Source organism: Anas acuta, chromosome 1 (assembly GCF_963932015.1).
Source record: "Anas acuta chromosome 1, bAnaAcu1.1, whole genome shotgun sequence".
Lineage (NCBI taxonomy): Eukaryota > Metazoa > Chordata > Aves > Anseriformes > Anatidae > Anas > Anas acuta.
This window is the reverse complement of record NC_088979.1, coordinates 15,365,878-15,378,785: the sequence shown is the minus strand read 5'-3', so window position 1 is coordinate 15,378,785 and position 12,908 is coordinate 15,365,878. Positions and strand designations below refer to the sequence as shown.

At 38.5% G+C, this 12,908-nt stretch overlaps 1 protein-coding gene across 6 annotated transcripts in view; it reads left to right on the top strand.

The window, feature by feature from the left end:
- The window catches only part of PDGFD (platelet derived growth factor D), a 145,319-nt gene that overhangs the window by 86,942 nt on the left and 45,469 nt on the right, over positions 1-12,908 (top strand). For 3 of the 6 annotated variants that reach the window (XM_068670257.1, XM_068670260.1, XM_068670247.1), the window contains exons 3-4: positions 2,389-2,569; positions 3,233-3,274. In XM_068670257.1, the coding sequence (XP_068526358.1) occupies positions 2,389-2,569; positions 3,233-3,274 (223 nt within the window). The remainder of the gene's footprint in view (positions 1-2,388; positions 2,570-3,232; positions 3,275-12,908) is intronic. The other 3 variants (XM_068670261.1, XM_068670266.1, XM_068670259.1) reach the window with 1 other exon arrangement.

Genomic DNA, 12,908 nt, shown 5'->3' with positions numbered 1-12,908 from the left:
TTAATGCCTGATATATTTTTCAAAACTAGTTTTTTTCTTCAACTTTAGTCCCTTACAATCCCTCCAGTGCTGCTTTAGACAGACAGCTAGGCACGTTTTTAATTGAAATGAATGCTGTGAGTAGAGCATGTGTTTGAATGCTGTGTGTATTGAACAAGTTATTCAGGGTCTCTGCACCTTAGATTCCTTTTGTACTTGCTTTTGACTTTATGATTTTTTCCAGAAAGTTCCTAGTGTTTTCTTTCAATTTTTCATTAATGCTAATTATTGTAATTTGCATACTATTAAGGCTGAACTGATTGAAATTCATTCAGGCTGCGGAATGAAAAGGTACATTTTAGCAGAGCTGTTTCAGAGGGGGAAATATTTCAGGTTTTGCAGATCTTTCTAGAAGTGTTGTTAGCATTTCCACAGGTAATTGATAAAGGGTGATTCTGAAAAGCAATTAAGTTATGCAGCCTCTGAGGCTCTGTGGATGCACATATAGAACAGAAATTGCATCTACTTCCATGTTTTTTGCAGCTAAATCTTTGGTGTTGAAAGCAGAGAAACGTACTTAGAAGGGCTTTGCCCCATATTTGCTAGCAGTTGCTCTGGCTCCTGGTCTTAGGAAGTGGAAGCCAGTCAGGGCAATTTTCACAAAAGCCTACAAGGTTTTGTTCAATCTCCTATTGAAAACGACACAACATCTTGTGTTAGGAAATGTATTTACTGGATTCTGCTGGAGGAGCCAATCTGTTTGGCACAGGGCCTCAGGGAAGGTGGCAGGGCAAGAGGCTGGGCCTGCAGGGCACTGGGGCAGGAGTTAACACCACGGGCTTTGGGCAACCTAAGTGTCCTTGAGCTGACACCACTTCAAAGCATGGCTCCATCTGTACCTGCCAGCTCAGCAAAGGGGATGATGCACTGCCCAGGGGCAGTGGAGGACATTTGCATGGGCAGTGGGGGAGTTCTGCGGTACCACATCCCTCCCCACCAGAAAACAGGCCTTGCCGGAGGATGGTGGAGAGTGCCCAAGACAAATTTACCTCAGTCCTGAACTAAACTTTCTAGTGTCACAAAAAAATGTTTGCTTCAGCGGGGTTTGGGCAGATGTAGTGATTCAGTTATGGTGAATCTGTTATTTTCTGTCCTGTGTAATTTGGGGGTTGTGAATGTAAAAGCAGCAGGGCTGATATTCTCAAGCTGCATCATGCTTGGATTTATTTATTTTTTTTTTTACACGGGCTCTCAGCAGAAAAAGGAAAGCAGGTCTGTTATTTACAGACCTATTCAACTCCCACAAGTGGGGAGAGAGGCAGGCACTTGGTCCACAGACCCGGGGGATGGGGAGCTCTTTGATACCACATTTTTACTAAAAGTCTTTTAACGATATTAAACTCCCTCTTTGGAAGGATCACGTGCTTTGGCAATAAAAGCCTTTCCTGAGTGAAGACCTCCAAGGTTTTCAGGCTTAGCTGTGCTGTGGGGATGGCAGCTTTCCCTGTCTCCCCTTGCCTGCACTCAGACTGCCCACCTTGTCATCACCTCTCCCTTGCTGACTGCAATGTGTGGGGCCTAATTCTGGCTCCATGGATACCGAGGGACTGTTTTCCTCAAAGATGCAGTGAAATCAGGACTCTGGTCTCTTTCTTCTTTTTCTCCAGCTCAATAAATGAGCTCAATAAATGACCCAAGCACATGAACAAGGAGGCCATGGTAGCAAACACCATCACCTTATCCTCCCATCCCTGGGGTTTGGTGTTTCCTGCTCCTGGCAGAGCCATGTTTGGACTGAGGAGCACCAGGGCTGTACATGGCCAGGGTGTAATGTAGCAGGAGCATATTCCACCTACAAGGAAGGTCCTAAAAATCACCTTTCAGCAGCATGTACTGCCCCATGTGCCCCCAGCATCTTCCTTTTCTCCTGGCTCCTGCCCCAGCACAGCAGACAGGAGCCAGTGGCCGCTGCTGCAGGGAATTCAGGGACCACCACCAAGCTCACAAATGCTTGCAGCTGCTCAGCTCAGGCAGCCTGCCTTAAATAATATTTTATCAGATCTCTAAATTATTTATCCACCATGTGAAGCACAATGCGTGTGTTTACTGTGTACCAAGCAGGTCTAAATGCCTGACATTGCTATTTCGACATTGTATAGAATACTGTCTGCCATGTTCCAGGAGTACCAGAAATAGCCATTTGAGCAGCCAGGCAGTAGCTTGCAGCTTGCAGCTTAGTATGTTTCGTGTTATGCAGGCATGTACACCATTTGTAATATTTAGCCCAATGTTTTGCAGTAGAGAATGGGGACCAGTTTTCTGTGCTTCTCCAGCTCCAGCTCCTGTCTATTTACAGCCACTTTCTGTAACCAGAGCCAGCAAAAATTAATCCTTCAAACTGGTTCCTAGGTATGACTTTGTGGAAGTGGAAGATTTGTCGGAGACCAGCACTGTTATACGAGGACGGTGGTGTGGGCACAAGGAAGTACCTCCAAGAATAACATCAAGAACAAATCAGATAAAGATAACCTTCAAATCCGATGACTACTTTGTGGCTAAACCTGGATTCAAGATTTGTTACTCCCTTGTGGTAAGTCATCTCACTATATAATGGATGGAAGACAGATTGTAGTGTAAAAGAGCATCAGTACTTGAAGACCGGGTAGTGCAGCTAACTGTATTAGATCAAAAGACTAATTGACTAGAAGTATTTTCATTCCAGCAACTACATTAATACATCTCAAAGTAGTTTTGACATTCTGTCATTAAATATAAAATAAAGTCAAGTCCAGGCCAAGATTTACACTAATAACATGTTTCAGAAGCACTAACACTTTCTGCACTGAGGCTGCACTGCCAGTGCCTTGACAGATGCTGCAGAAATAGCAAAGAAATGGCTGCTCCTTTTTTAATGTTCATTTGAGGGCAAATAAAAATACCTTCAGGGGTTATTGCTGCGATTCTGAGTTAGATGCAGATCAGTTTATTCTACATGCAATAAAATTCCACATGCAAGACACAGTGTGTTAATGCTCAGGCTGTATTTTTAACCATGTATAAACATATGAACACATCTGTTTGTATATGCAGTAGCATTACCAGTGTATCATGTACAGTTTCAATGAGATGAAAACATTTAAAAATAAATAAATTTGTATTTAGAGAACAGGAATGCTTATTATTTAAGTAGGTTTTGATACAAATATGTATTCCTTTTATTGTCCTGATTAATATTATAATGCTTTTGGTGCAGTGTAGCTCGAAAGAGGCAGATTTTGCAAACACTCAGGAAATGGTAAGCAGTAATTTATTATACTGTCATCATTATATTTTCATATCCATCGCAATTCTTATTCCCTTTTGTTAGTCCACTGTTACTTAACAAGAGTGAGAAAGCTTGAAATAGCAGTAACGTTAATGCTGTAACAGGACTCACTGTTTTAAGTCATTTCACTTCAACCTCTTGGCTTTGCATGCATGTATGCCTATGTATGCTAAAAAGAATCCATAAACAGCGCATTGTCAAGACAAGTATAAAACCATAAAGATTGTGCTTCTTTGCATTTAAATTGGTAGGCTTCAAGTGGAGTAAAGCATTGCACTGTGAGTAAATCCTGAGCTCTAATTTACTCTAATTTGAAGATAATCTTCAAAGACTAAAATGTAGGCGGAACATTGTATAAAAGACCACTGGGCATAAAAAAGACATTGAAGCAGCCTCTCTTTAGCCTGCTTGTATTTCAGTGCAGCTACAAAAAACTGATGCTTTAGCAACCTTGATTCCAGACCACGTACTGATAGCATTAGACTTTCCAACAATGAATGTTATCACTCAAAACACACGACTCTCTGCACTAGAAAGCTCAAAAAAGCTACTCTATTTATCTAATTTCAACACTATAAGTAAACAGTGAATTTTATACTCTAGCAAATCGATTCACAAGAATACTCTCTAATACACCCTCTGAACGAAATACTTTTTAATTTTATTTTTTTTTTCTCAGAGAAGCTGTGCTGGTGATTAGCAGCATTCTTACATCTCAGTGAGATAGGGGATGATACATACCTAGATAGTTTTCAGATTACAAATGGTCCAACCTAAAACTGTGTGATTAATATTCAGCATATTCAGCCCTTATCCAACAGTCCCCGCAGCCTTTCTGAGCTTGGTTCACAGAGATATGCTGAGCACTGCTGACCCCTGAAGGTTGAACTCATTGTGCTTTTGTAGGTGGCAAAGCAGGGAGCATTAACGAAGCATGCAAAACCATATGGTATTTTATATCAGACAAAATGAAAGACCTTTACACTGTTTTTTTTCTTTCCCTTGTAACCTTCTGCATGATAAGGCTACTTCTGGGGGCTTACCTGGAAAACTGTATGCAAGATATGTGCAAGCGTTTAAATCCCTTGTTTTTTTCTTATGTGTGGAGTTGGTATCTGCATGGCAGTTATTTATTTGTACACCTGAATGAGGTTGTTAATTTAAAAAAAAAAAATGAAGCAAGCAATTTGGAGTGTTCGCTTGAGTTTATTGATCAGCTGCATCTTCGGAGCTTGATGCCAGAATGACTGGACGAATTTCTCCCTGCTATCCATGCAGCCAAACAACATTGCAGCATTGCTCTCTGGTCTTCTTGATTATGAATCTTCAAGGAAGTCAGTTAAGTTCACTTCATTTGATGCAGATCAAGTTTTTACTTAGTTCAGCACTCCGCATGAGGCACAAATGATGCACCACTGAGCTTAGCAGAGACATACTTCATTATCTTTGTGTACTTGTGTTTTTGCATTAACTTCACATTTCAGTGCAATTTAGAGAAACAAAAAGGGATTTTTTATTATTTTTTTCTTATAATTCATAAATTACACTTGTATCCATAAAAATCACATTTGCCTTTGTAAAACTAGGCATGCAACATAAGCAACCTACATAAGATGAAGAGGCTCAGGGTGGTGGGATTAGAATTCAAAGTGGCTCTGGAAGAAAAGACTGAAGAGATGCAAGGGTGATCTTAAACAGGACAGTTTTGAAAGCCATATGGATATATGAGAGTAATTAACTGCCTAAATATAACATAAGGGACAATGGGCAAGGGAGCAGTAATGTGATGGAAAAACAAAACAAAAACAACGACAAAAAATCTGAGCATCTAAACACAGCATTTAGCAGTTTTTGCTTGTCAAGGCTGGATCCCTTCACATTTTCCACTTACTCTACCTCCCTCCACATCCTCTGCCCATCTCTGACTCTGCTGTCTCCTCTCTGGGTCTGAGGGACTAGGAAGGCTGAAGGGGGAACTGCAAGGGTGGTTTTGGAGAGAAGTGGTGAGATCCATGTCGCCACTCGATCCATGGACATTCAATCCATGTGCTGTTGGTGTTGCTAGTCCTTGATACACTTTTTCCCAAGTCATACAACTCCCTGGAGGTGGGAGCTCCAGGGTGGAGCTGACTCCAGGAGCTTATTTTGTGAGCTCCACCCACCCCAAGTTGAGTCAGAAGTGTACTGTCACGGCTAGAAGAAGACAGTCATACTCTGTGGTGGTCTGTGATGGTGCAGAAGAAGGTAAGTATGCACAGCTGGCAGCTCGTGTCTTGGCATATTTCACAACCAAAGCCTCTAGTTGTAGCTGTGCACTTTGTTGATATAACCTGAGTATTCACATGGAGAAATGTCTCCCTTGAACATCTTTAAAAATTTTCTTTTCCTTCAGGCTTCACAGACCTAAAGCAAAAGAGGTTTGGACCAAGCCCAGGATGGCTATTAGGCAGGAACCTCACTTAGTTGAAAATTTGTTTGAAATTATTCCCTGACACTATCACTTAAAGTGCTTTTTTCTCAAACAAATTTTTTTCATTTTTCTTCATTGTGTTGCCTTAGAAATATTAGTTTACAGCATACAAGGCACTGTGGTATTCCAATCTTTTTTTTTTTTTTTTTTTTTTCCCTCAAACTTGATGTAATTTCTTACTCCAAGGGTATAGTATTTCACAACAGATACTCTTTGTGAAATAGAGGAAGACAAGTTACCTTTGGTTACTTACACAGCTTCTAACAGGTGGGTAGGCAATGTCAGGAGACAGGGCCCTGGGTTGCACACCTTAAATGAGGTGATGAGAATTTTTCATATCTTCACAAATGTAAAATTTCATTCCACCATTGGTTTCAGAGCAGTTACCTCAACTGGGGAATCTTGCTTCTAGCAAGTCGGTATTCAGTAATTACTAAGAATACAACATCAATTATTTTGAGATGTAGGAATGTAAAATAAATTATGTTATTACACATGGAAATAATCTTTGCTTGTTTGAAATCATTTTATACAATCTCCCTTTTCCTTCTGAAGTGAAATTCTTCTGATGTCCTCTTTCTGAAAGGGAATGTTAACAAGATCAGACCCTGCATTTTACAAGTACATTAGCAGGGACATTTACTAGAATAATCTAGGAACTCATTCAGCAACACGTTTGAAGAGTAAAGGTGAATGTTTTGAATTAAAATTCCCAACTCTGCATCTAATTTCATTTTAATTAGACAACTGGAAAATGTTGGATTCCATTTGCTAATTAGAACCATTATTTTAAGTTTATTGTAAGAGGCATATATTTGTTCAACATTTATAACAGTAAATTGCTGTTGCCTTACTAATCCTTTCATTAATCTTAAATGAAGTCCATGTTTGGGAACTTTGACTTAAACCATTGTTGGAAACAAGGGCCCTAGGAAAACTTGTAACATACATGTGTACAAACATACATATATATAAAGTTGTAAGATTAAAAAATATATATTTACATACACATATTTTTGCACATATATACATACATATGTAAACATGCATATCTGTTTTTATCTTTCTTTTTAATGTAATTCATTAGTAGGAAACATCACATGGCATTAATACCAATCTTTGCTTATTTGGGAATTATAAATCAAAACTGATATACATGTGCTGTTAAACAGAAGAACAGAAGCACAGTTGTCCTGGGATAAATTTAACATTAAAATGTGTATCAATGTTTTAGATTCTAAGTAATTTTTGCTTGTTTGTAACAACATTTCTTGAATGAAGAAGCCTTAAAGAAATGAATGGAAAAGAGAGGACTTTGGGTTTTGATCCATTGTGGAATTTTACAGAGAACTGTCTTTCCACTAAACATCCAGCCTATACTTCATCATTTATGATCAAAGAGCACTGGTCACAGAGTGGGGTAAGACACAACAGGCAGACTAACAAAATGTAATTGTTTTCTCATGCAAAAAGTGTTGACCGATGCAAACACTACATTTAAACTGTTGGATACTTGCCTGTTAAGCATTTTCATGACAAAAATTTAAAGCACAATCAGAGAATTAAAATGTACAATATTAAAACTGATTGTGATGTTCATGCAAAGACAGTCATTCTGTATTAAGTGACTGGATCCTCCTATTTAGCAGATTTGTTTGCATAAATAATGCAGCATCAGGCAGATTTTTTTAAAATGTAAAGAAGTAAACTTCCTTGCAAGAGTTAATACAATAGTGAAGAGATTCAGTCACCAGATTCATAAGAACCATAAAAGATGAATCCTTTATCACCGTCCACAGGACTGAATCCAGCCCAGAAGCTGCAGGAGCCTTTGCTGCTGTGATTCTGTTTTAGCTCATCACTTCTTTCACAGAATAGATATTTCATTTCTGTCTCCAAGACAAAATATTCTGCCTGAAAACCAATATAATATATCCAATGTGACAACAGGCATGATAATGATGCATGAGCATCTTCCCTGCTTTTAGATAATCCACAGAAGGAATCTTGGTAAATTGCTGGGGGTACAAAGGAAAGGAATGGGTATGGAGGGGGAATGTCTTGGTTAATAAATTGATTGAAAGTGAAATAGATCTCACAGTGAAGAAGCCAGAATTTACACATGTGGAAGCTTTATCTGTTGTTCTGCTACTCTTTCTCTGATTTAAATTTTGATTTTCTGTCCAAACTAGACAGCAAAAACAAAAATTTATAAATTCCATCAATGTGCATAACTCGTAATAGTTTATATGAGAAAACTTCTATTTTCTTAAGTTCATTCCGAAAACTGTTTTCTATGCCTTGCTTAAGGCATATCATCCTCATAAAATTAACAGACAGAGTTTCATATTTCAGGACAGAAGTAATTAATTCCTTTCTAATTAGATAAAACTTGGCCCAAATCTTTAACATTCCTTTCACAATTTTACATCAGTAGAAGATCTATGTACTTCTTCTTTAATTTGGAAGGTGTTACAGTGTTCTAAAAACCAGCATAAAATGGGAAATGTTATAAGGAGAGGTTGTGCCTCAGTGCATCTTGAGACATGAACATCTCAAAATAATTTCTTACGAGAAGAAGCAATACTTTCTATTTAATGAAGATTCCTGAGTACCTAGCAAACCTCAATCTGTTGCTTAATTCATCTCACAGACCTAACCTGTCCTTCAGCAGGGTTTGATGAAGAAAGGAAGCAGTGTGCAGGAGTGTTCCAGTTCTCCTAGTACTCAGAGCAGAACGAAAGGTAGCTCAACAGAAACAGTGCTGACATACCTGGATTGATAAGGCACGACTGGACAGACACTTTCACAGCAGCATTGTCTGCTCCAGGGGCAACCAAAGTTCCTAATTAAAAGATTCATTCCAACATTTGCATCTAGGAAACACATACAGACAAAGAGGTAAGTCCACAGACAGAGAGAAGGCAGCAGAAATGTCAAAAAGCAGCAGTCAGAGAGGCAGAGGACCCAAACAAGCAGATTCTTGAAAGTTTAAGAACAAATAAAAAATCCAAATGACAGAGTGTGACTGACAATATCAAACTAAGCAGTTACATCATGAAAGATAAGCAAAATTCCATCTTTACCAAGAAGATATCCAAGTGTCACTTGCTCATTACAGCAAGATTAAAGCAGTTTCAGTTGGACTGAAGAAGGGAGAATGGAAATTAAGGAAACACAACAAGGGAATCAGGGGGATTTGTGAAACCAGAATATTTGTGGCATGGTTAGGAGAGGAAGACTTAAAACATAAACCCAATATAGCATGAAATAGGAAAGACTGGTTCTAGAAAGCAAAGCAAAAGTAGGGCAATTCCAGTTTCTTTTAGCAAAACCTCTGACTGTAAAGTTTAGAAGCAGCAGGCTTGGATTTGGGGATGTATCAAAGGTGAAAAGAGTCAGCCAGAAGCATGGGTGAGAAATTCAATTACATCCAGGGAAATACAAACCTTCTGGCAAGGAAGATACCAAACTGAGAAATGAGGCCCAGCAAGTACACAGAAGTTAGTGGAATGTTTTAGACTTCAACTGATAAGACAATTGTTTTAATCAGAAAACAAAATAGACCTTAGTGTCTATGTTTTCCCAGCTGCAAGCATGTATGCCTGGCAGTTTTGTTGTTTGAACTGCATGGTGGAGAACTGGCCATTTGTTCTCCTCCGTCTCTGAATTGTTGACAGCTCAGTTAAAATGTGGCTCCCTTGCAGGATGTTGTCATCGATCTGTCTTAACATAACAGCAATCCTGTTGATGTCCAATTCCTGCTGAAAATACTACGTCTTTAATCAAATAATGTGTTATACACTGTTTGAAAATTCACCAAACTTGTGGCCGTGGTCAAGGACAAGAAAATGCAGCACTTTACAACTTCAAAGGATTACACAAATGCAAGCATGTTATTTTCAAACCCAGTATCCTGTCCCAAATAATTGACTTTAACAAGACTTTAAAGGCATTGCTTATTTAGAACAGCTTTAGGTTTTGAAGAACTGCATTTCCTGCCAGCAGAACTGTTTTAAGAATTCCTGAGGAAGTTAGTGACCCAAAGAGGAAGTTCCTACTTTTCTAAGGTAAGTTAGAGAACAAAGATGAGGACAGAAAAGGCTAATGTGCAGTATAAGATGTTACTATGTTATGCAAGAAAAAAAAAAAAAAAAAAAAAAGTTTATTTTTGTGGTAGTTATCAAAAGCCTTATTCAGCATCAACTTGATTTCTTGGAAAATATAGCAGAAACAAATTGAAAGATGCAAATTTCAAGAAGCACACAGCCATGGTAGTAGTGAGATTAAACAACGACATAGAGTGTAAGAATAGAGAATAAGGGCAGCAGGTTTGTTGCAGTTGTTGACAGTTGTCTGACACCAACAGAATGGTGGCTTTGTTTTTTTATTAAATGAATGAAGTGAACCTGTTACATAGCTGTGGGCCATGATCTTGCTAGCATCCTTTGCCAAGTGCAGGAACACTTGAAGATTCATGATGGGTTTTCTGTCCCTTCAGCTTGCACGTCCATGCTGAAGCCCAGTTCATAATCAGTTTATAGTCCCAACATAGCTGTGGAAGTTAAAACAAAAACGAACAATATGAAAGATAATCTTTTCCTTGCTTTTCAAATGTCAGTTGGGGTCAAGCAATCCCTGTTAAATAAATCTATGAAGGAACACAAATACAAATTGACTTCCAGTGAGAGAGATTTCATGATTTACTAGTCAGTGGCAAAACTGTGCTATTGGACAAGTAGGAAATGAAACTCATCCCAAAACTTATTGGAAAGATCCTAAATTAATACTGACAATGAGAGAAATAAATCAATGATTCCTAGCTATCTGGAATACTTGTGAATGAGTGGCAGCTAAAATAATATGGAGGATATTCAAAACATTTATGTACTAAAACTGTTCCGGGCAAATCAATTAGTTTTCAAAGGGATTTATGGTTCCTGGCTTGCCAGACTTAAAATCAGTCACATTATCTACACCATATGTTGGAAAGGATTTTCCATAAAGAAATCCATAGGTATCCATAAAGAAATATTCCTAATCAACAATAAGCATGTATAGCTAGCAGAAAGCTAGAAATGCTCCAGCATTGAAAACTGTAATACGTAAAATGAAAGAGTAAATTTACTGTGCCATGGGAGAAGATAAAAATCATCCTGTTCCCTGTCCTGGTTTCCTGTATCTGTGTAACCAAACAGAAAATATCAATAGCTTGGACTTGATGTTTCAACACTGTAATAGGAACAGATCCATTCCAGTCTCAGTGCAGCTGCAACTGGAAGACATTGAGTCTTCTAGGAAAGACATTGCAGCTATAGTCCATTGTAGAGTTGACCATTAGGAGGGCATACAAGGACAGATGGGAACTATATTAGCAAATTGACATGCCATGGATATCCTCTCAGTGGACCTCTCTGTGTCTACGCTAAGGAGGAGGGTTAAATCCAGTCATTATCTCACATTTACTCCAAACTACATCTCAGTGTGTATGAACATGAGGTGAGTTTACACTGTCAAATTTTTTTAATAGCACTCATTAAGCTGTCCGTCACATTAGTTGTTTGGTTGAAAAATAGCACTTGTTGAGGACTTGAGAACATAATTCTGGCTCTGCAAATTCATATTCTGCCCTTTAACTCTGCTTTAGCAACAGCTGAAGAATGTTAGCATGTGGAATTACAATAATATATTAAGAGCTTACCTTTCATTTTCTTTGGTGTCACTGTATGAAGGTGTTTTTATAGAAATCTAATTCTAGATGACAAATTTGTAGGGAGAACAGAGATGCCATGTTTGATTCTGTAAAGAGGTTGATTAGGCACTAAGCTTGTGTAGTAATGCTGCAAATAGGTATTAAGTAACTCCTGGTGCCTTGGTGTGGCAAGGCTTGTCCATCCTTCCACTGTGGGTGCAAGGGAAGAGGAAACGGCCTTTTCTTCCAGACCTTGTTTCCTAGTGAGTAGTCTCTACTCTGCTTTTGCACAAAAGGTAAAGGTGCAGTTTAACTTCAGTGTGGGCTGAAGAATGGGAAGTTAGCCTGCTTTTACATTTTTCTTCTGACTGAGTTCCAGAGAAAGTGACTGGTGAATTGAAATGTGCTAGACCTCCAACCTACACTGAAGAACCTGTGAAAACCCTTCACAGCAAGTGTTGGTTGCAGTTGTCTTTTAAATCAAAACAAGAACTGCGTGTCTTCACAGTCTCATAGAGGTGGGTTCCTAGGCTCAACTTCATGTTTTGTATTACACCAGTTTTGTTTATTCAACCATGTGTCAATGTTATCTTACAAAGCCTGGCATCCCAATCCTGCTCTTGTACTGTTCTAGCCCAAGTTTGCATTGAAGGGTCTGTTTCAAGCTTAGAACAGTTCACATGTTTTTGTCATTCTTGGCAAGCCAGGGGAAACAATGCATTGTGTATAATGCGTGTTTAATTGCTTACAGAATAAATCTTTGCCTTGTTTGTTGCAACAGCTGTAACCACTGGAAAATACTTACAACGCTGGATCAAATGATAATTCATTTGTTTTAAGGTTTCTGAGCCTACATTTACTAGGGGCTGGAGGCTTTTTTTATTATTATTATTCAGTATGTGTAATGCAGCAAAACATACAGTCTGAGAATTTAAAGATATGAAGTCATTCAGCCTATTTTTCTCTAAGGACAAGAATTTTTTGCTTTGTAAGTGTACTGGTTGTTCATCTGGTACCATTTTTAAATATAACAAGCATAGGAGCATACCTCTTGGGAGATTAAACCACAGACTAATAAATCACTGTCAGAAAGACATTTTTTCTTTCATAATCAGTTTTAATTTCCCCTTTTTTAGTTCAGTACCATTGAATGCAATTACATTCCTTCCTAATTTTTGATAAAGAAGTCTGTTCTCTTTGTCGTGGGTGTCTATCTGCTTCAGATCTTTGTAGAGTTCTTTCACACTTCCTTGTTTATTGCTTAGTCAAGCAATAAAGTCCAAACTTAGCTTTTAATCTTTCCCCAAAAATTCAGGCTATGCATTTCCCACAGAGGTTTTTTGATGTTCTTTTCAAAACTCCCCCACAGTTTCTCAGCTTTTCATAATGTCTCTGTGGTAGTGAAGGGAACTGAATTTGGAGGACTGTGTTACCAGATCTGT